We start from the raw sequence: 24,776 nt of genomic DNA on the forward strand, positions 1-24,776 counted from the left end.
TTAGAATAGTTGTTCAAGAGTGAGTATTTTTAAGACATCTGTTGTATTTTCACGAAGGGGTGCCCAAGTCCTCTTTCTGATCTTTAGATCTCAAATTCATCATGTAGGGAAAATGCTGTCTGCTCCTCCTACAGGCAATTTGTAGAGCATAAATACTGGGCTTCTCTGTTCGGTTTACATGCTTGAAGTAGGGAGACAACTTGGGAGAAAGTTTTGGAAAATGCGATAAAGGAGAAACCATGCTATGCAGAGAAAGTGGAAATGGAAGACCTTATGTTGTACTTTAAGTGTTATTCCTGAAATCAGAGACTTCAGTCTGGTAGGTGCTTGAACGCTGGTTTAGGATAAGAGAAGGTTTTGCCTTCATTATGACAGAGCATCATCGAAGATGTCATTCAATTTGCCTGTGTTTATAAGGCATTACAGATTATGGGTGTTGATGCCCAACGGTGTTAGGTCAGATCCTGTGGTGTGCAGTTGGTGTCTGTATTACCAGGCATGGTTAATTCTCCCTTCCCTGGTCTGGGCAGCTCTAGCTGAGCCCCATCTCCACGTCATACTGCAGTAGGACTGTGGAGCGCTCCAGAACCTCGACATTTTCCTCCTTCTCCCCTATCTCAGCTTTCAGTACAGCAGAAATTCAAGCACATGGCTTAAACAGGAACTAGAGTGTGCTCTGATCACTGATCCTCAGGTGCCCTCAGCTTTCAGCAGCAGCCAGGTGAAGGTGGAGACATATTTTCTCTTAGCTGCCATCCTTAATGTTTTCTGACGAATTTTGTTGTATGATAATGTAGAATCTGTTTTCCTAATGCCTGTACAAAAGAAAACAGCAAAAAACATGCAGAGTTATCAACAGCTTGTGTATGTGTCCCTGGACAGAGGGTCAGAAGAACAGTAGAATTCTGTAAGGGAATGAGTAACTTTGGCATTTTTTGTGCATAGTTGTTGGCTGTCAATGTAAAACCATGTTCAGCCCATGCCCAAAGTCTGTTTCCATGCATGTTCAAGTGACTACAGATTTCTGTCTATGTTTGATGCTTCCTTATTGGGCAGCCATGCCTGCAGTTTGGTTGCATAGTTTTGGTTCTATGTTATGAATCATGTTGCAGAACACTAGGGACTTTATGCAAGGAAGTACACAAATAACATCAATTCACATGGACACTGTGAATAGGAGCTTAAAGGCAAAGACCACATTGGATTTCTTGAAAAATTATCCTGATGGTGAATTGAATCCGAAAGGTCATGTCTGTAAGCTCTGTTGGAGATGATGGAACAGCATTTCTGTCGGAGTTCAGGTTTAATCATTGACATTTGCAGGCCCTTTTTCCTTATCCTGGGTCATGGCGATAATGCAGGCAATGCAATATGCCTGATGTCAGTTTTCTGTTAATTTAAGAAAAAGCAGAAACCAGCTCTGCTGGTAGTCAAGTCACACAGATGTGAAGAAATATGTCATGAAATTGTAGCTGGCTTTTTGGTCGTTCAGTGGGTATAATGAAATAAACTAGAGCCCAGTAAATAAGCAACATTCAATCCAAAAAAAGTGTTTAATGGGCTTTGCTTGTGAAAGACGAATCATATTATTTTTAACTCTGTGTGTAATAATCTCTAGGAATTGTTTAGACCATCTGCATGCTGACACATCGGGACAGAATTGAGTAATTTCTGGAAAATTTTTAAGCTTCCCTTGTAGGCCCTGAGGTATACCAGGGAGTGGATATTATCTTTGGCTGTTTAAATTGAAGTTGTATACCCAGTGACATTTTCTTAACTGATTACATTCATTTTCTATGTTTTTTTTTTTATGGTTTTTTTTTTTTAGGAAGCATTTAAGCTGAATCTTCTGGTCTAGTAAGCAAATTAAACTTACAGGCTTTTCAGTGATAAAAGGGATACAGAACCATTGGCATAGTTCCAAATAACAACACAATAATGGGTGATAACTACTAATTTCATTTCCCCCTCCCCTATTTTCTCAGCTGTGGCAAATACTTCATACTTAAAGTAATAACTAGGGTTGGGTTCTTTTTTTTTGTTTGTTTTTCAATGTTAGTGTTTCTGCCACTTTTCTAGTTAGAAAAGTCTATTAAGTGAGAAAATAATTTGTTAAAAGAGTGTGCTCACATGGAAAAATAAATTTCTTTGAAAGCCGGAGTTATCCTGTTTACATTTTTGTTTTTCTACACATCAACACTAGCTGAAAAACTGCTTCTGGAACCAAAGATGCAGTAATGTCTAATAATAAACTACAGCCTGTATTGATTCGCAGACCACTTACTGCTTCTGTGGATTTCTCAGCTAACATGATTCACTACTTTAAAAATCGAAATGCCTCCTATTACTGGAAGATTTGTGGATTTGGTTTTGTTATGAGTTGTTTGGGGTTTTTTAAATACTAAGTAAAAATCACCTCTGTCTGCTCCAAATTTTTCCATAATTGATACAGACAGGAGGAGTATTTGATATCTGCAGACAGCAAATGCAACGGAGCGTCACTCCAAGTAGGCATTTCCTCCCCCTAGCATCCCACCATCCCATTTCTGTGAGATGTCCCTGTACTTTGACTCCTGAGCAGCTCAGGACCTGGTTGCCCCTCTCTCTCCTCCATGCTGTGCTGGCCTAGTGTGGATCAAGGGATGCAGATGGGTGAGCATTCACCCCATACATGGGTGAAGTCTCAAGGTCCCTGGAGGCTGCTTGACTCCCCTCTCATCTGGTCCAGATGGTAATGCCTCTAATCAAGGTCACCTAGGTACCATCTTTTAAACCACCATGTTATAACAATGCCAGACTTCTCTTGCTTCAGCTGAAGGTTTCTCATGCCAGCTATCAGCATCGGGCTTGGTTGCTCTGGGCTATTTCAGCCAACAAGTCTTTCCAAAATGTGGTAAAACTATGTTACTTTTCCTGTTTGCAGTTTCTTAAACCTGTTTTACAGGCAGATGCCAATAAGTTGGAAGTACAATCTCATCCTATGGCCAGATACGGAATTCTACTGTTCCTTTTGAAAATATAGCAGCCACAATGCAGAAGGCTAGTGACTTGCTGGGGTAAGCTGAAAATCTACATATATTTCACAGTTTTTTATTAGAGGCAGGCAATCACTATCTGCTATTTTTCTAGTGTGTTTTTCAATTATATCTTCTATTGTTTCTTTCCCCTTCACATTTTCTATTGTTTCTATTTGTTTCACTAATGCAATCAAGTGCAGAAAAATAGTAGATAACTATGGCAAGAAGGAATCAAAGTGAACAGGCTTCAGATGAGTCAATAGATGGAAACTGTTTTATTCTGAATTATTTTTGAGGAGATTTATAACAGTAGAAATTTGTTCAGGACCAAATAACTATCAGAAAAAAAAAGGCATCAAAAAAGCAGACTTGATTGTGAAAATTTTTCATAAGGACTAGTCTGATAATCTTGAAAACAGCAATGTAAAACTTTGCTTAGATTAGAACTCTGGCAATTTCCAAGTTTCAAAACCATTAGTTAATTCATATGTATGATATTTTATTGCTTAATCTCTAAGTGTTGTCCAAGTCTAGTACAGACCTCTGAGATAGTACTGGAATAGCACTTTGACCTAAGAAATGGTATGAATTTTACAAAAACATATATCCCCTTTAACTTCTCCTTATGAAAATTTAGGACACGCAATGGTTGATTACAGTTGGATCTGCATTGCATGTGCATGCTGAAGCATTATTGTTTGCCAAATTTACAGTTTGTGAGTTATTTCTGTTCTGGCCTCAGGCTGTTTATGGTGTTACTGACACATTTAATCACCCTAATGAAATTAGGTGAACTGTTTAGGGTACTGTGCAGCAGGCAGCCCAAGGCAGAGCAGGTCAGGCTGCATCGCCTTTCCTTTCATTGCTGGCAGCAGAACAAGCACTTCATGGGATGGCCATGTCTGTGGCTGATCTGTTTGCCTTAGTGTAAGTTCAGCAGGAGTTAATTAGAAACAGTTCTAGGGCAGGAATTAATATGGTGGGCATGAGGAGTTATAATTTCTGCCTCTTAATGAAAGGGTGGAGTATGTACATGGTATTTGGGCGTATATTATGTATATGTTCTGTACACTGACTGTAATGCACGAAGCAATTCTTCTCCATGCAAGTTTTTGTAACAAATCCTAGTAGTTTGCCCTAATTTATCCAAACTGACAACTTTTGCTCTGTTTTTGAACTGCTCAGTTTTCACAGAAAGAATGTGTGGCCACCCAAGAGGGCTGAGGACCAGCAGGGGCTGCATGAGGTTGTTGGGGATTGCTTTACTGTGTGTACTTCTTAAAATTGAAAATGTATTTCTATGTAATATCCTTGTGAGAAGCAAAGACTGCATCACAGGAATAGGATGAAAGGCTGCCAGATAAATATGCCAGTCAGGATTTAAATAGGCTTTTTCTAATGGGTAGAAAGCAGGTTATGAGGCAAGACAAAGCCGGAGCTTAATATTCTTTGAGATAACAGCGGTAGATGTACCACCATCTGGTTTCCTCAATGTAACAGTTTTTCTCTATAGGTCAGTGCACCAAGGGGTGTTTAACAAGGATGAGTATGAGTAGGAGTTTTACGAGTGTTATTATTTTTCTGGGCACTCAGACCTTTGGTAAAGAAATATTAATAGCAGATAGAAACAGGTAATGGCCTCTTACTCTGCTGCAATTGTTCCTTCTTATCATTTCAATAACTAAATAATAGTTGTGCTTTGCGAAGGGTTGTATATATGTACTAAGTATTTGCCATTCAAAGTATTTCACCTAGCTATACTTCTAGAATACTAAACTTAAAGTTAGTATAACTATCAGCATCTAGTGGTATTTTTCCACTATGTAGTCCCAGCAGCCTGTGATTTGTGGTGTAGAGATGTCTTTCCTAAAATAGTACTTTTGATTCTAATAGGTCTTCCTGCATTTATCTTCCATGCCGCTTGCTTTTAGGAAACCTGCAAAATTTTGGTATGCACAATATAATATGCCAAGGAATTCCACTTCTTCCTTACCAAAGAAAAGTACCTTCTACTGTTTGTTAATTCTGAGTCTGCAACCTGATGATTTCAATTGAAAACCCAATTATTATATTATGAGAAACACTAAATAATCTTCCTTCATCCACCTTTTCAAATCACCTCTCCCTCTCCTCCCTCCCCTCCCCTCCCCTCCCCTCCCCTCCCCTCCCCTTCCCTTCCCTTCCCTCCCCTCCCCTGCCTTCTTTTTTTCCTTTTCTATTAAACCCTGATGTTTGCTTTTCTAAATGCTGCTGAGCATTGCTTCTTAGTGGAAGTGGTTTGTGTAAAGCTGTCTATCATAACTCTCTTTGCAGAGCAGTAAGTCAGTCAGAAGTAATCACTGTGTATTTAAAGCTAGGTCTGTTTTTCTCCACATATGGCAGTTTACATCAGTATTGCATTTCATCTGCTCAATGGCTCAGTTTCATACAGTTGTTCTGCAGTACTTTGCAGTCAGTTTTTGTTGATTTTGAGTTATTCAGCATACTGTAATAAGCAAACTTCCCTCTTTACCATCTTTTCCGGATCATTTATTAATGTGCTGAATAGCCCAGGGCCTAGCACAGATCCGTGGGGAACTTCTGGCCACAATTTCCACTAAAAAACTAATTATTTTCTCATGTTCTTTATTTCCTGCCCCTACTCAATTATTTATTCATGTCAAGATTTCTGTTATTGCAAGGCAGCTTACTATCCTTAAGAGCCTTTAGGCTTGTCAAAGTGGTTTGAAAATCCAAGTAGGCTTTATCAATTGCTTTATCAACCTGTCTGCATGGCACTGTCAAAGACTTCAAATGAAGTAGTAAGGTCTGGATTCCCCCCATGGTAGCAACTCTGGCTTGTTGAAGTATGTCATACCTCCTTATACACCCACTGCTTGCTCTCTAGTGCAATTTCCATCAATCTATTCAGTGGTGCAGATTAGACTCATTAACTGGATGAAATGTACTGCAAAGGATTTCTGTCTGCATTGGTTACAACTAATTTCTTAATGGATGTAGCAAAAGATCTCCTCTCTGAGGTCATTCTGAGGGGTTAAGGGATGGAGCCTACCACTTCTCACTGCACATCCTTTAGCCAGCAAAGTGATCTTGGATAAAGATAGTAGCAGCCTTCTCTGGTGTTTCATCTCACCTCCATAATATGTGAGGTTGTTGGGTCGCAAGACTGAACAAGAAATTCTTGGTTCAATGGCAGTGTAAAGACTTGTCAACATATATTGAGACTGCATTCATAGTATCAGACAAAATATTTATTGACCAGTTAATACCTAGTTGGTATAAAAACCAGTTTGACCACTAGACTTTATGACAGAAACTTGACTCAGAATTCTAAGTTAATATTTGTAGTGTGTTCCACTTCTAGGAAGGGCAACTGCTGAAAAAACGCTGGATTATGGAAAATCTCTAGAATCAGAGAGTATTCTGAGTTGGAAGGGACCCACAAGGATCATCGAGTCCAACTTCTAAGTGAATGGCCCATACAGGGATCAAACCCACAACCTTGGCATTTTTAGCACCATATACTCTTATTATTAAAAATGAGCAGCTGTATTCAGTGAGAAAGCAGAGGTTCATCAAAAGGAAGTTACTTAAGTGTGCTCTGGTGGACACTTACCTCATTAGCTGGTAGATGATAATAGACTGTAATTTCACCTCTTAACTTACTTGGTGCTATATCCCGTGTGTAGAAGACCCTTAAGACTACAAGTTGTCTGTGCAGTTCCTCAGCGTGAAAGAAGATCCTGGGGATGCCCCCACATTTCAAAAGGAGCAGTCCTGTCAGGGAATTGGGATCCTGCAGGACAGCGTGGGCATGGGAATGCTGCAGTGAACCTGACTGCCCTGAGAGCATCCTCCTGCTATGCTAGCACTGTATATCCATCTTTGCTTTTCAGGTGCAGACAAGCCCTAAAGATTTCTCCTGAGATGTTGCTGTACAGGAGCTCCATCTAGTGCTGACATTATTTCTTATTCTGATTCCCTAAGGCAGCAGAATAAATATACTGATACGGAGGCAGCCAATTTAGGAAGCTGAATTTGCAAGTGCTAGCCTGCTTTCCAGAACGCAAAGGGATCCTGCATAACATATGGAAAGTGAGCCAGAAATTAGTGTTCGAGGTTATTTTTGTGCTATGCTGGTACCACTGAGATGCAAAAGGGAATTCTTCGCTATATTTATGCCTCTGGGAGTTGGTTGGTTGGTTGATGAATAGGCATATTAATAACATAGTAGATAAGTATAGTAGTACTCAGTGATACATTAAATCACCAGATACAGCGAAAGACCACCCTTAAAGCACAACGTGTACAGGTTTAAAAATTCACCCAGGAGGGGGGAAGAAAGAAAAAACCCCTAGATAATTTTTTGCCATTCAAAGTAATACATGCTGTCTGTATTGAGGTATCACCAAACACGAAGGGTGTGTTGTACAAAGGATGAAAATAGAAATGAATATTGAGTGAAAAGAGCACAAAAGATTTACTGAACAGGACTGGTAGTGTTTATTGTCAGATTTGTTCCAGCAGGCTTGGATCCAACAGTGATTTCTCAGTGATTTCTTTCAAGCACACAGTTAAATTGTGATTCCCATTAGAGTTAAGCAGGAAGATAATTCTTTGGAGAAAGGAATGATTGCCTGCTCTAATGGACTCATGATTCCAAGACATCTTAGCAAACGAAAACAAATAATTACAGGCATTAGATAAACAGCAATTGGCGCATTTATTTCTATTTAAAGAGAACTGTTAATATCTGAGGTCACCTGTATTTTGAAAGCATTTAGAAACTATTTGTAATTGCTAATGTGTAACAAATGAATGTGGGAAATATTTTCTCAATTTTAAATAGGTAGAAGTGCTTCTAACGCCTTAAAAATCAAAAGGAAATAGTAATCTCATCACTAATATGTGGAAGCATTCTACTAGAATTAGTCACTAAAGGCAAGAATATTTGATTTTTTGGACCATTTATTCTATGCTTATCATATAAATATTTAATAGGCATATCCAAATACAGCTAATAGTGTTTTGGAAGCACATCCAATTCTCAGCTGCTTCTGTCAGTTATTGGGGCATCCATGCAGACCTCTGCAGTTCATATCATCTATATTAGCACTGAACTTATCAGGAGTTGTTATATTCACATTGTGGTTTTGCTATATCATAAAGTGATCTGTTGTGATTTGTTTATTCACTGAAGTGTAGATACTGAGCCGTAAATATCAGGCAAGTCAGGCTGGTTGGTTGTCCACCAAGACCAGTGCTCGCTTTGGGTCTATTCATCTTAACTCTGAAATGTCTTCTAGGTTCATCAGGCTTTCTTTTTAACTCTGGAAACGTTGGGTCTTCTGCCAAAATCTGCTGGCAGCTCATAAAATATGAGCTGCTCTTTTGGGGAGGGAAAAGGAAAAAGTGGATAATATTCTGGGGGTTAGCAAGGAAGGAACAGTAACCACAGATGTCTGCCACTTCAGATCTGTTTACATCCCTTCTGAATATTTGTTTGTGCTTCTCATCTCAAAAAATAGAAAAACCCACTCAAAAAAACCCAATCACCCCCAACAAAAACCAGAACCCTTGATAATAATATTTTTGTGAAATCCCATATTCACAATCTCTCATTTGTTTCTCTCTCAGATTTGCTGGTTTGATGTTACCTTCTCAGTAGCCCTAGTGGCTGTAAAAGTTGCTAGCTAACTTAACTGTGTTTTATTAATTTAACTGAATTTGTTTCATTCTGGGCCGCCTATCCCAGATTTTGCAGGCCAGTCAACATTCTCAGTGCCACTTTTTGGCAATCCCCGTATCATACAAGACTCTCACTGGAGACTGTATATGACATAGGTTTTTCCCTATCTTCACTATAGCAATGAAATGTATGTTACGAGACTCAGAGCTAGAAAGCAAAATAGAATTATTTTTTTTTCAGAATTAAGAGTTTTGTTCTTTCTTCCTCTGTGATGTTGTGACTGAATAGTTTTTGATGCTTTACTGAAGTGCACATTCTGTGAGAAAGTCAGGTCAACAAATCAGCTTTTGGAAGTTTCTGCTTTTATTGTTATAATATTCTTATATACTCACCTGCAAGGCAGTCTCTGATGGCAGCAACTACATCAGTGGTGATCACTGTATTTTTGTGGAAGAAATGCATTGACTTTAAGGGAAACAGAGCCCACTAGTTTTACTTATCAATATTAACATTAACATTAAATCCATACATAACAAATGGAAGTTAAACTGATGATAGAATGGATTGCTCTATGTGCACCCACATAAAGTCTTCGATGCTGTGGCAGTTGTTAGTAAGGTAGTTTGGCCCAGAGCTAACAAAATTTCTCCTGAAGATTAAGCAACCATTAGCAAAAGGTATTGTTGCCTTTTTTTTACCTCTTTCTTCTTTCAAACCTCTCTTGTGAATACCAGATCTTCCAATTTGTATTTCATGCACAGTCCCTGATGGACTGTGATAGATGGGCACATACAATAGGATATGTTTTCAGAAAGACTTCTATGGAGATATATAAATATAAATATGTTGGAAAGGTCATGACTTACATTGCTTAAATTGTTTATGTTTCATTTACACATGTGGAGTGTTTTATTTCTGTAGAGAACTAACAGAAATACTCTCATTTAAATTCAGGAAAGTTATTTCCCTTGAAAACAGCCCTGAGTCACTGATCAGACTAGTTTTGTATAACTCAGTGACATATTTATGTAATACCATTCAGTAGGACAACTTGGAATTAAACTTAAAACCTTAAAATTGAGGTATTAAGAGCCTTCATTTGAAGAGGGTTGTTTCTTAGTGCTGTTTCTTAGTCTCTGTTTACATTTAAGTCCTTAAACAAGAACAGTCAACGATGTTGTCAAGAAGAAACAGCAGAATACCTCAGCACAGGATTCCCCAATATTCTCAACTTGAGGTGCACCTACATCTTATCTCCATCTCATAGTGCCACAGAGCTTTTTAGCATATTATCCAGCTAATGGAAGAGCAGATTTAGCAGCTGAAAACTGAGGGTCTAGAAGGAAGGGAACATAGTTGTGTTAGGACACAGTGATCCTGAGAAACCTACCTATTGCTTGTGTTAGGTATTTACCAACACAGCATTTCTAAGTGGAGACCAGAGCATGCTTCTTCCATCCCTGCTAATGTCCTTACAGCACTGTGCACTTTCTTTCTTGCTGCCTCTCTGAGTTCACTGTTCATCACCGCACAGTGGCCTGACTGCACAAGCAAAGGTGAAACTTTTGGTGAGTCCCAACCTGCCAGCTGCTGGTTCATGCTCCTCTTCCACTTCCAAGTGCATGATGTTCTTCCCAGAATATTATGTTAAAGCTGCCTCACAGGAATAGGTGTTACATGCACACACATATATGAATGGAGTCTCATAAATGTATGAAACATCACCATTTTCTCTTCCTTCAGCAACACATTTAAGCAGCGATGGCTGGACTTGCGTTTGGTTAACTTCTACCACTGGCAGGCCCTCCTGGGGTTAGCACAGGGTCCTGTAGGTGCCATGTGGGAACCCCAGCATTTACTATCCCCTTGACTTCCCCTCTGCATTTTGTACTTGGCTGGCAGATGGTCTGATGCGCGCTGGGGGGTGCTCAGCTGGCACCATCCTGCCATGGGTCTCAGCAGCAGAACAGCCAGGCACACTCTGTTTCCCTGCCTTGCACCAGTGTCAGCTGCATTTTGCCCTGTCTCGGTCTTGGCAGCTGGGTTTGGGCTGGCCACAGGCTACAGTGGTACTGGGAGATGTATCGACTTGCTATGGAGTTACCAAGGTTGGTACAGATGATTCATGAAGCGAAAGGTATGTAAACACCTGAACACAGCATAGAAGAAGAGTGAGCGCAGCCTGTGCAGGTAATGAAGAACGCTGTTCCCAGCAGTAAAACCAAGCACATATTTTGACTCAGGCAAGCCTGAAGGACTGTGTGCTGATAAGAACAGAGTGTGACAACTCATCAGTGGAGGATCCTGCACCCTACTGAGAGGAGCATGACATCAAGGGTACAGCATGGTACACCTGCCATTTCTTTCCCTGGTAGCTCATCATGAAAGACATGGGGCCTGTGCAAGTGAGTGCATTCCAGGCAAACGTGTTTTCCAGATGAAGAAATGCAAACAGAGAGACATACAAGGTTCATAAGGGCAGGATTCATAAGCAATGGATGATTTCATAATGACAGTGTATAAAAGTGTATAAAAGTGTATAAAAGCTCTATCCAAAACCCAGCTTTTTTGCCAGATAGCTGTAAGCAAGGGGTTTGACAAACTGATAGGTGGGGTCTGCTGTTCTCTCTGTTGGACAAGAGAGATCCTGTACAGACTTCTTCAGCACAGACCGTTGTACTTGTGGGTTTGTGGGTGTGAGAGTGTGAGTGAATGAAAGCTGTGAGAGAATGCCTGTGAGTGGGTAAAATCCACTAGCGTTGAGATTGGATGCGGTAAATCTATCTTGGGTTTTTGCAGGCCCTTGGATTTAGTTTTGCTTGATTAGTTCCTTGCTGAAGAAGGTACTATTACATTCCTCCAAGTTCAGTCTGCCTAAGGTTACCTGTGGCTTCTTTTCATTGCCCCTGGTCCTTGATAACACAGGGCAGGGTATACATTACATCATACAACCACAATGCTCCAGAACTCTAACCATCACGTAGGATAATGACCTTCAGGAGATTTAAGAGGACAAATATACCTAAATTAGTAATCAAAACATTGACCCAGTGTAGGCTAACTCTATGTGATTCTCAGTTTTTCATAACCTACAGACCATGGGTGAGCTGTGTCCCCTTTCCAATTACTACATCAGTGAGCAGCACAAACCAGCAAGAACTGATAAGAAAATGTAACACTTTTAGCTGGGACTCATGGGAACAAAGCATAACGATTTGCTGTGCCTTTCACAGCATACTCTGTGCTGTACTGCCAGGGAAAAATGTACAGATCCTTAAATAAAGTAAACAGTAGATAATGTCTCAGATGATACTCCTATAAATAGATGCCTGTCCTGGTTTATGACTTGAAATTTAATTTCTTGCACTCCCTGCAACTAATTGCTGTGTAGAAAAGCCTCATGCCCCACTTCCAAGTTGTCTCAAAGTCATCTATTTCCATGGTTAACTTTTGAATAATTATCTATTCCTGTAATGAAATCTGCAGTGGATTTTTTGTCATCTTTCAGTGAGAACCTCATCTTTGTTCCTGTATATGCGTGAAATGTTGGGGGAGCAAATTACATTTCTCACTGTGATTGACTCCTGTGAACTTATTTGGCTAGGTACCAGCTTGAGGCCCTAAATATTTGCTGGAATCAAATTCTATTTAGATTTGCAATTCATAAACCTAATTTTATTGCAGTTTTCGAAAAAATTATTCATGTGAAATTAATATATGCAGTCTACCCAGTCATAAATGTTGCTGCACAATAAGAGTGAAATGTTGGCATAAAGCATTATGATTAACTTTAAAATTATAATTATTTTCTTCCTTTTTATAACTTACATTAATTTTTTTAATTTGATTTCTGGTTATTAAGAGCATGTAGATTGCATTCAAGTCTTCTCCTCAAATCTTTTCCTCAGAGAGAATTCTAAAGTATTTAATTGTTTTTTTTGTTTTAAAGCTGAGATTCTCACTAATTCCTCTGACTGCAATATATAGGGCATGAAATAGAATACCAGATAACTGCAGGATTTCTGGCAAAGGTCACAGCAGTTAAATGCACATGGCATTAAGGAAACTCTTGAGAGGCAAAGCTAGGAGGCACAATGAAAAGTGAGAAGCTTTATTCTACTTTAGCCAAACCAGATTACAAGAAGGGCATGAGGGAGGACGAAGGAAACTACAAGCCTGTTAGTGTAAAATCAGTACCTGGAAAAATTATGGGGAGGATCATACTGGGTTCTATTGAAAAGCATATAAAGGACAAGGCAATCATCAATTTTGCTGGCAGCCTATTCACTGTTACGCACCTGATGTCTGTATTTTACTTCCAGCCAGTGTCAAACTAAAACATAAAACCTGGTCTTGCCTTTGTTGTGAAATTATGTTGTTTCAGTCCATCAAATTAGGCCAGTGTATCCATTATAATTGATCAAATGATAGTGGTATATTTCTAGGATTCAGCTATTAAACTAATAAAAGAGTGAGATTAAAAAAAAAAAGTTATTTTTTGGGGGGGTTGTTTGTTTTAATTAAAAGGCTGAGGATATTCTTACCAATCAGGGATATTAGAGCTGATCTACCACAACATTGGAACAAGCTTATTGCTTGATGTGCATCCTGGTTTGGTTTTGAACACTCTTGGCTTCTGTGTTAAGGTGAAAGGCCCTCCATCAGTAAGGTTGGATGGAGCTGCAGTGTTGCAGTATAGAGGGTCAGGGCACATTTTGTGACTTTGTATATGCTGCACAGGGCCACACAAAGTAGACTGAGAGGGTTGCCATGGCCTCTGTTGTTCCCATTTCTTCCTCACCTGGGTAATAGATGTTTTCATTACAGCCAATTCAGCTGAATGTATCTCACGGTTGGAAAAAGCTACTTGTTTAATTTTTATTTTGATTTAGGCTCTTAATTTCATCCCTTTTTGTCTTTCAAAGTACCTGTTCTGTTCTTTGAAAGTAATTGTAATTTTTCTAAAAAGTTAGCTGGCCTTAGTAAATTAAACCACATGCAGAATGCTGAATTCTTTTATTATCTCTTATGAACTACCCCTTCAGTGTGTTCTTCATTTTCCCTTTTTGTCTTGAAAGTATTAGAAGTCAATTCACAGTGGTATTAATTTTAGAGCTATTAAAAAGTTCAGGCCTTGAAGTCTTACTGTGCCAAAAAGAAAAATATTGGATTTTTTTCTGAACTTTTGTGGTCTGGGATTCCATGTGTCACAGTTCCTGTCCTCCAGAGAAAAGTACAGTTTGTGTCATGTCAGTGAAACTCAATAATAAAAGGTGAGTGAAGATGAATTGGCTCCTGCCAACATGTGCAATCAAGAGTCTTTAATTTTCTTCTGTATGGAGAAGAAAAATTATTTTCTATAATTTAAAGGCAGCTTTTGTGGTTTTGTCTGAGTGCTAATATTTGATTTATTCTTCACTGACATCACCATGATCCTAATTCAGTGTCTGAGCATTAATTTTATGCCAGTCTAAGACAGGTCTTTTCTACATCCCAAAGCAATTAATCCTGCATTCATGGTCAGTTGTCCTCAGATCTGCTCCATAAAGCCATCCATCATAAATACCAGCATGAGAAAAGCCCAACATCTTCCTTGTATTAGGCAATAGGTGAAAATAAGAGGAAGTGTAAATGAATGCCATAAATCATGACAATACACACCAGGAGAAGCTACTGGGCAGTAGCACAGCCACAGGGATGAGCTGGCAGAGCTGTCAGCCAGAGTTGACCAGAGAGCCTAGTGGTGAAAGCAGCCATCCAGGAAGCAGGGCCCTGAGCTAGGGAAGTTTGAACACCCCATCTGGGTTTTCTAGGCAACACCGCATATGCAGCAATGTAGGGTATTCTCAACAAAAGTGCATCTCATGAAGTAGGGAAAATGTGGCCTCAATTGCCATCAGAGGTGCAGCAAGAACAATAGATCCTTTCTGTAGAGCACTCAGCTGGGAGGAGAGAGATTTCTTGTTCCCAAAGTTTTCTGTTAGTCCACGATTGTCTAATCTAAAATAGAGAAACAGATCTATATCATCTTACTGAGGCCTGGATTTTTGCCTTAGGTACCTACATGAGCTAAATGTTTTTGATAGCGAGAAGCTTTTTAGTCAAGCAGAAAAAGCATGGAAAAGAGGCATTGCTAAGAAAGTAAAGATAAATAAGTGTGGGCTGAAAGCAAGAAGAGAGCAGTAGATTCTTTGTTCTTGAGTCCAAGGGCTTTCAAGAGCAGTGTTTTGTAGGAAATAAGATTAAATGAGGGACGATCAGAATGTCTCCGCTGCCTCTAAAGTAGCCTAGCCTTAAAACAGGTCAGTTTGTCAGTTGGATTTAGTGGGGCTGTTACAGCTGTAAATGCATCTACTTTTTAGGATTGACTTCCAAGTAGTATACAGAAAATAATTTAGTAGACTCTTGTAACAAGAAACATGTTTTCTTCTTCAAAAGTTGCCTTTTCCTCACACCTTTTTGCCTTCTCTTCCCCTGAGAAATAAAGCATCCTATTGCAGCGAGCAGTGCTTGCATTCCCCTTGGGTCCTTTGCCATACCCAGCTCTGCACAAAGTAACTGCAAATTGTTGTCAGGATGACAGAAATAGCTGTGCCTGCATCCAGCTAAGTCTGAAATGAGTCCTTGAACTGTAAGGAAAAGAGGAGCAGAATGCTGTGCCTTGGGGAGAATATCCCACTGTGCCCTGTGTGGGTATATGTGGAGGATGTTTTGCCCAGGTAGAGTAGTGCTATTCCCAGAGGAATCTCTGACTCACCTCCATTCTATGCTACAGGGGAAGCTGACAGTTAAATTGGGAAAATGGATTACAGCTGTGGATTCCCCTGAAGATGACGTTTTCTGTTAATGGATTTGTTGGGAGTAGGTACCGCTCAAAATTTTGGCAGGCTACGTATCTCAATGCTACTGTATAGTTCGTGGTTACTAATAGCAAAGATCAAGAAAATAGTGCTGGAAGGAACTGGGCTGACATAGATCTACTCAGGTTTAACATCTTACAGGACCAAAAGAAGGAGACTGGAAACCATTGGAAAAGATGGTTTAAATGTCTTCAAACAAGTTCCTTCTCTCACAAATCCTGGAAGTGGTATGCAGTGTTGTGTCTCCAAGAACTGTAAGGAAGCTGCAAGGAGAACAAAACCACAGCAAATAGCAAAAGCCATTCAATTGAGTCATGACTAAGAACCTGCCATGGAAAACCATAAAGCTTCGTAGAGGGGGTTGGGATCTTGAACCTTGAAAAAGAGAATGGAAATATCCTACAAACCCAATTTTTAAGTCTTCTGGAAGACTGATATGACACCTAGGGCTCAATATTAATCTAAGTCACTGTTTAGATTGATTATATTAGATGTGATATAATTGTAAATAATGTTGCCACCTGCCATATCACAGTCATGATGTGGTTGTCTGATATTTCCAAATGAGTGATCGTAACTGAAGGTACAGCTAGCTGATGGGGCAGAGCAAAAGAAGCAAAAACTTCTTTCATTATGGGGCTCCCAGTCTCGAATATACAGCTATTTTTGCATGTGTAAAAGTCAATGCAATATTTGAAAATGCTCATGGATGCTAAAACTGGAATCGTTCTTACCAAGAGAATCTTTCACCATTTTATTAGGTCAGGCAGAAAATCTATTTACCCTGGGTAATACTGTAATAGATAAAGCTGAAAACCGGACTGGAAGATGAATATCTCTCAAGTATAAAAATCTTCCAATATAAGATAAATCTGAGTTAAACAAAATTTGACACAATGGACAGAGCAGCCAGGTCTGGTGAGGATTAAGGCAAAGAGAATAATGGAAATAGTTTTCACTGCTGCTTCAAATACGTAATAACCAAAAGACCACCTCATTTCTTGGGATTTGGAATGGATACCATGCAAAATAATGAAATAAGCATTTATATTGCTTGGTTCATTGCAGGAATCGTGTCCCTGATCTCCCTGGCCGTCCTGTCCTACGAGCGCTACAGCACTCTCACCCTGTGCAACAAGCGCAGCGATGACTACCGGAAGGCATTGCTGGCAGTTGGAGGTTCATGGATTTATTCCCTGATCTGGACTGTACCACCTCTGATCGGTTGGAGCAGTTATGGGGTAGAAGGTGCAGGTACAAGCTGTTCAGTACGCTGGTCCTCAGAGTCAGCTGAGTCCACATCCTATATCATCTGTCTCTTCATATTCTGCTTGGTCGTCCCTGTGATGGTCATGATGTACTGCTACAGTCGCCTCCTTTATGCAGTTAAACAGGTAAGCAATTGTGTGCTATCTGTAGTGCAAACTGCTCTGAGGCATCTGTTGCATTTCTCTTTTATCAAATTTGGATGTACTGATGACAGAGAGCAAATCAGCAAACCAAAATGAAATTGAAAAGACCACAGAAAGCCTCAAGGAAGGTGCATGAGGACTTAAATCCTTTTAATTCTCCTGAAGCTTCAGTCAAAACAACCAGATAAGATCCATATAGATACTGATTTTGTGATTGGTAATACTGTGTTCTATGAAAACCAGCATATCAGAGTGAAGGTTGCATTTGTAATGAAGCAAATGCATATGTTTACCTGTTTATAAATAAGACATCTATACGAATATTTCTTCTTGGTTTTGGATTATGACGGTTTAATAATTTCTGCTTCCTAATCTGTGGAATCTCAACTCTACAGTAATGCAGTTCTACTGTGGTTTACAGAGTTAGCCGTAAATCAAAATAAAGGATTAGCTTCTCCTTGTAATTCTAGGCCACATTTCAAAGCTTCCTTGTAACTACAACCACCATTACTGCTACTCCTCCTACTACTACAATGGTGGTTCTTGCAGTGGCTTAAGGTGCAATGCAGATATTCCAAAATGAATGTTCCGGAAGACCCTGCCAGGGGTGTGGTATTATGAAGCGTGAATACTCTTGGTACAGTAATGAAATGGTTTAATGACGAATGATGAGAGAGGAATGAATATATAGGTGTTCTCTAAAAAGCAGTTCTCTAAAATGTTCAGATGAATTAACTGAAAGTGTTAAATGGGAAAAAAAAAGGCAGCAGATCTCTGAATAGAGGTTCTTGTACAGAATTAAATTGAATGTAGTTTGCTTTTGATTAGTCATAAGGAATTAAGGTTGCTTGTTTTATGCGATATGTCAAAACTTTGAGAACACTTAAAGCCCAAATGGGAAATCTTTTCCTGGTTGAGTGCTGAGTGGGCCAGTAAAATCCCTTTGATAAGAATCATACATTAGTATATCAGATTCCTGGGCAGCAGTTTCCTTTCCCATCACTTTAAAGAAAGGGGCAGGATCTTGGAACATGTGATACTAATAATATGGAGAAGATACACCTTACTTAAAATTTTATCTCTTCTTTCCTTCAGCCCTCACTGCCCTTCCTGACAACAAGAATCACCCACAACATACAAATACTTGTATGGATGAAGCTTCTGTAGCATGTACTTTAGCTTCTAGTGCTGAGGCTGAGGCTGAGAATAACTTGTGTTATTCTAGTCACTTTTTTAAAATTTAAATTCAGTTGTATTAAAAGTGGTCATAATCTCACTGATCTGCTGTGAAAAACATGCTGAGGGAACAAAGTATCACAGAAGAGATATATGCACTCTGTAGCCATTTTTTATTTAGACATGAAGACTGGGTAGACTGGATGGAAGATTAGGTCGATTGATTAATCAATAATTTTGAAAGGAAGCAAAAACTATGGGAGAAGGAATAGCATCTTCCACAATCCTCTCTCCTCCATAATCCTTGTGCCTTCCAGAATGACCAGTGAGCTTCTGGGGTGCTGAGGTTAGAGGATCCTGAGAAATTTTGTAAATGGTGGAAGTGAAAGAGAATCAAACCTAATCTTGTATAACCTGTTGGAGAGACAGGCCTTAGGGAACTAACTCTTGTTAAATGCAAAGGAACTCTAGTGAGGATTAAATCATATCTCCTCTTTAAAGTTGTTATGACTAAGGGTCATAAGAGCTGCCCGAGCATTTGAGAAGTCTTGAATAGCTAAACCCTAAATTTTTACACAAAATATCTTATGTTTTCCTGCTGTTTGTAAGATTTCCTGGATGAGTTATATTTCACCAAAAAGAATCTCAATCAGAAAACTCATCAGTCCTAAGCTTTCTATGATGTACCAGAAACTGTTTCCGGTACCATAATCCTGAAATCTTGCATTTCATAAATTTCTTGTGACATATATATAAATTTCCAAAGAACATATCGTGACAAATCACTGAAATACAACCTTTTTCCCCCTTGGTCTGAGGTCCTCTAACTGTTCTGTACTAAATGGGATAGTTTATGAAATGCTTAAGTATGTCATGTTTCAAATTAGAGAAAAAGATGAGCAATATGTAAATGAAAATATAGGAATTCTTACATAAAAGTACAAAGAGTAGGTAGGATAACAAAAAAAAAGGTTAAGAGAGGTTTCAGCATTCATTATAATGCTGTAACTTTCTGGAGTGGGAAAAAAAATTAATTATCTAGCTATTTTCTGGCCTCGTAGATTTAAGTCCTTCTGTGACTCTTTGTGTTATGTATTAGAAGTAATATGGGAACATTGTAAACATAATAAGTGCATTATCCCAACTTCAGCCTCTTGGTAATTTTTCTAAATATGCATTTCATAATTTTGCCAGATCTATAGAAGTTTTTATGTTAGAGCATTGTAGCATTAATGGTGTTGCACCCTGAAATCAAGAGTGCGGGAGTTATGCCATTAATAATAGTACAATGCAAATTAATTGAGGTGAAGAAATGTCTTAATAGATTTGTGATAGTTAATGCAAGAATTGGCACAGTGCCTGGATTTCCTCTTTTGAGCAACAGTGATTATAGGTCTGCTTTTCTCTTTTTGTTCTCTGTATTTAGTCAGGTGCTGTAGCGTTCTGTCACTTGAGGCATTAATAGATCCCACAAAGTCATCTGCAGTCTTTGTAGTGGTAAAAAGCTCAAGGATTTCAGTAATACAGGTTATATGAAAGATCATCTTTTCAAGGAATTACAAGTCAGTAGCATCCTTGTGTGAATAATGTTAACAGCAAATGCCATTAAACAGCATTATGCCATTAAACTGCATTATTATCTCAGAGCTCTTGCCATTTATCAAACTCAAAGATCCTTACTCACATTATTTTCTTTAAAGGTATGGGGTTTTTTCCCCAGGCTAGCTTTATCTGGACAGTTGAGTTTGATCAAATGGGCAAAGTTTTCTCCCTCACAAAATATTATTCACGTGTATTTTATTCTTGCACATTCTACAGCATAAGGAAAGGAAACTGCGGATGTTTTATTTTTCCTTATGCAATTCCATTACTTTTTCCCACTTTTTGGCTTATGATGCTTCTCTGTGACTCTATCATTGCATTCCCTCTGGAAAAATGTTCTTTGTGAAGCCAGTGTCAGTTGTTTACACTTTGAGAAGTGGGCTCCCAAATGTGGAATTACAGGGATTAGCATTGTGATCACTGTGTAGCACAAAAGACACAATGTGATTAAAATCCTCCACCGAGGGGCCCAGAGAACTCATGTCAACCAATCTAATGAAAATTAGTAAAACTTTTAAAAGAGATCTCTTCGGTCTGCACTGTCTCCCACTTACATGCAGAAATCCTGCCCAAGGACAAGAAGAGTCCCAGAAGATTGTTTCAAGAAGTTTTCAGCCTGGTTTTATGGAGACTCTCATATCATTGCCAGTCTTCTTTCATCGAAAGCTGCGCCTGAACAAAGTTCAGCAGCTCTTTATGGAATGTAGCTAGTACATGGAAAACACTAGAAAGAACTGTATGCAGAGCATGAAGACTTAAATATATAGTGTAATACCCGTCTGACTGTGCGGTTTTTGCTCAGTGCAACAGACTGTGTGTTAAAATGGGCAAAGGGCCAGTGGTCACACTGTCTCATGGGGTTCTGGAGTAGATGGACTTGCTACATGAATTGATATTCCTAAAGTGTTTGTGGGTTTTTTGAGTGGGTTTTTTTTCTTTTTTTTTTTTGGTCAGGGATTTTTTTTTTTAAACTTGAGAATAGTGAGGAAAAAGTAGCGCTGAAAAAAATTTATTGTGTCCTTTCACGTTGTTACTCCACCTGTACTTTGACTTCGTCTTTGACAAAAAAAAAGGCAAGAAAAAATATTCAGGGAAAATTGTAAGACTAGCCCATATGAGGCAGAAGTTGGCCTTACCAGTATGTCTTGTCCTCTAGCCTGTGGTTCACATACTAATGCTTAATTGCTCATAAACTGCTATTTTTGACTAGTGACCAAAATGTGAGTCCAGGTAGTGGAATTACCCAACTATTTATTTTCCTTTACAGCAACTTTTGTTTTGTTTCTTTTGAAAAATGTCACATGATTTCTGACTTCTAGATTTCACAGGAGAACCAAATCACCTTTTTTTTATCCCATCCCCTGACCTTTATGAGTCTTGTGAACTTGTAGGGGAAGGGGACAGTCAAGGTTGTGCAGTAAAGAGCTGTCTGGTCCTCTTTCTTACTCCTCTTCCAAACTTCAACTTCAAAGTACCAAATTTAGTGGAGGAAAAGTGATTCTGTCTCTTATTTAAGAAGTAATGCCCCAGAGCGAAATTATGACTCAATTATAAACCCAAGGAAACTAATTTTTAGTTCTGAACTATGAGATTTTGACTCTATGCTATTTTTTAAAGATTTGGATATAAACAACAGTGTTGGTTTTGAAATCTTCCGTGCCCACAAAGGAAGTCTTAGAGAAAAAGGAAAGAAGAGGTGTAAATTTTTATGACTTCTGATTCCTTCATCCTTTTTTTATGTCTGTTCTATTTGGAAAATTAAGAAGAATCTGTAAAAACAATCATGGCATCATTGTTCATTAAAGTAGTCAGGGAAGGACGATAAAGTAGAAGGATTGCTCCTGTGAATCTTTCTAGTTTTCCATCTCATTTGGAAGTGACTGTTTGGAGAAAGACAGCAGATTAGGGCAGAACGCTCCATGATTTAAACTGAAATCTTTTTCACGTAATACAGAAAGTAGGATGGAAGTGTAATTATTGTTCCATCATTGCTTGATATGCTTCATATGCTATTTATAGAGAAACTCAATTTTCCAAAACTTTATCTTTGATGGCACTGAAATTAGGATTTATGTTGAGAAAACTGATAAAGCAATTATAGACCATTAAATCTTAGCTTCTTAAAACCATAAATAAAACCAGGTTTGTAGTCATAGGCCTTCTTTTAGGAGTAAAGTTCAAAATCTTTCTAGTTATTTAATTAAACAAATAAGTCCTAAGAAATGTGATTCAGATGAAGATGGTCCTAGACCTAGTTGTATGGCTCCCGTAGATCATCCCTTTCAAATGTGATTAAGTACATTTGGGATTCAACTGAATTTCAGATATGTTTACCTTGACTGCATCTAAGCTCAAACAAGAAGCTATACTCATTAGACAACCATGTCTTGTTATCTTTTACCATATGTTTGTAAATTTTACTTCTTCCCTTCGAATCTTCATGTATACTTTCTCTCTTTAGCTTCTGGTGGTATAGAGGAAGAATAGTTTTGCCTTTCATTTTTAAACCTTGCCATAAGTATATAATAATGACATCTCATTCAAAGCAAAAAGAGATTCAGTTTGCAAATTAATTAATAAATGTTTTCTGTCACTTCATCATGAAGATATAGGAACTTAATTAAAATAGAAATCTCATGTTAGGCTGAGAGAATTGGAATAAATTTAGCAAAATGTAACGAAAGAGTTCTGCTGGATTATCAAATGCTATAAAGTAATATAGCCTAAAGCCATCATCTAAAAAAAATAATAAAAATAAATATTTTCAAATTTTCTGTACAGCCTCCAAGAGGCACATAGCAGTCAATAGTCAACATCTCCTTATTGGTCAGTTTGACCTTTGCCAAATTCTTCGTGTACAAGCCACTACACAGCTAGAACACAAAGTTGGCAACAGGCCATTTTTTGGATTCTGTGATAACAGGAACATTCTGTGATAACAGATACTCAGGCTATACCCTTTTATTGTTTGATTCTATTTGCTATAAGAATGAGCTTTAAATTATGAGAGCAGTTTACATTCTTGTATAATACTGTATTTTTTCCGAATTTCTAGATCATTTCTCCAGTAGAAAATCTGACTTCTTTTTGTTGTTTCAAAGCAGAACACTGAAATACATTAGGCTGCTTTTGGTATGTATTAGTTACCAGTTCTTTGAAGATCTGATTATTTCCAAATCTTCTTGGCTTCTAATATGATCAAATTTATCAGAATTCTGTAGGTGAGGTGATATCTGGAACAGCTTTTTTGAAAATTATTAATAAAAAAACCATGGAATACTTGGACAAAAAAAGACAAGAAATCATATTTCACTATTTCTCAGTAAGTTAATAATTCTGTTGAATATGTAATTTATGTAGGATCAGATTGCAATCTGTAGATGATATTACATAAATAAATAATCTTAACATATCAACTCTTTTTGTTTAAAAATTTGCTGATAATATTTGTAACCACTCTCAACTTTCACAACCCATGTCCCATGGGTTTTCCCACCTTTACTCTGACACCATTCTATTTCATAGATAGATCTCCTCCTTCCTTCTTTCAGTGATTTCCATAATTTTTTCCTTTGATCGTTTGAAAATTATATGAACATACACAGATTTTCCAGTGCTTTGTAAAGCTGATACTACTATTCCTACTGTACAGAAGGAAAGCACATGGTACTGAGGAGTTAACTGTGAGAATTCAAGGCATTTTAAGAATCTATCTACCCTGAATTTTTTTCTCTATGTTTTCTCTGTAATCAGAGAAAGAAAATCACATCCAAGGAGGTTATTCTCAAAACTAGAAGCTTTTGCAAGCTGCTGACATGAGTCCCACTAAAAGAAGAAAATTGTTTTATAACAAAACAAGGAAGCACTTTGACCTTGAGAAGAGGATACAATGTATAATTTATTTTTTTTTTAAATAGTACCCGTTTTAAATTATTTTCAAAACAATGGTATGATAGTTAAATTATTATACCATTTTACCATTGTTATTTAATGCCAGGTCATAATATAAAGTACAAACATAGCATAACTTTGCAAACAAAATGTGTAACATTTTGACACTGACTTTTGGCATTCATACTTTTATAAACAGCAATTTTCAGATGCCAGCATTTCATGTTTCAAACAGTTCTATCCTTACATTTCTGTTCAAAGATATTACAGTGAAGCAAGTGCTGATTATTCCTATTGGCTGACTTCTTTTTTTTCTTCATTTTATTTTAATGGGAAACCTGCTTGAATAAAAAGCTGCTTTCATTAGCTAGGAGGAAGATTTACTAGTGTGCTTAATTTTTAAAGAGCCAATGTAATCTTATACTCTTTCATAACGATTAGGGTTTGCCCAGGAGGTTAAATGATTGTTATGTAGCTATCATGAAGACACTACAAATATAGCATTGACTTTTGGGGTTCACTGTTCAACTGTAAGAAGATTTCAGTTTTGTGCACTATATTTATACCAGTTTTTATTAAAGGTGTCTGTCCCGAGGGAATAAAATTCAATATTTTCTGTAACACTGGAGAAAAATGTCAAATCTTGAGAAATAAAGGAGATAGCTAACATTTTCTTTATTTTGTGTATAGCTTCAAGGTTTGTAAGTTCACCATCTCAGCTTTTAAGAGTGTAAAGGTGTGGTGAGTCAAGCCATTGTAAATACCATTCAAAGTGTCTAGAGACTTCAGCTGCTGTGCTTGCATAGACACATGTCTAACTCATAAATGACAGTTATGTTCACTCAGGGTTGTTTTCAGTATTTCTGATTAAAAAGTGTCGGCCGACTGTTGAAGCACATGTCATCAGATTAGTGTTCATTTTTTGAGGTCTGATCATGCTGGAAGGGAAACAGGTATGAAAAAACATTATGATCTTGTTTCCCCTGTGCTTTCAGAAGTGTAAATCTTTACTTAATTGTATTTGCAGAGAAACAGTTATGCGACTTTGGTGTAAATCGGGCACTGTACAAATTCATTGTAAATCAAGTTAATGGCTGGTCAGAAAACAGGAATTCATTGAGTTTGCCAC

General features: G+C 38.1%; 1 protein-coding gene across 1 annotated transcript in view; it reads left to right on the top strand.

The window, feature by feature from the left end:
• LOC113985754 (pinopsin-like) overlaps positions 1–24,776 on the top strand; it is a 78,010-nt gene that overhangs the window by 13,612 nt on the left and 39,622 nt on the right. Inside the window, exon 3 of the mRNA XM_027716756.2 lies at positions 16,635–16,960. Within this exon, the coding sequence (XP_027572557.1) occupies positions 16,635–16,960 (326 nt within the window). The remainder of the gene's footprint in view (positions 1–16,634; positions 16,961–24,776) is intronic.

The sequence above is a fragment of the Pipra filicauda genome, unplaced genomic scaffold, assembly GCF_003945595.2.
Source record: "Pipra filicauda isolate LSUMZ 115617 unplaced genomic scaffold, ASM394559v2 scaffold74_size2892960_pilon, whole genome shotgun sequence".
In the NCBI taxonomy this organism is placed as follows: Eukaryota; Metazoa; Chordata; class Aves; order Passeriformes; family Pipridae; genus Pipra; species Pipra filicauda.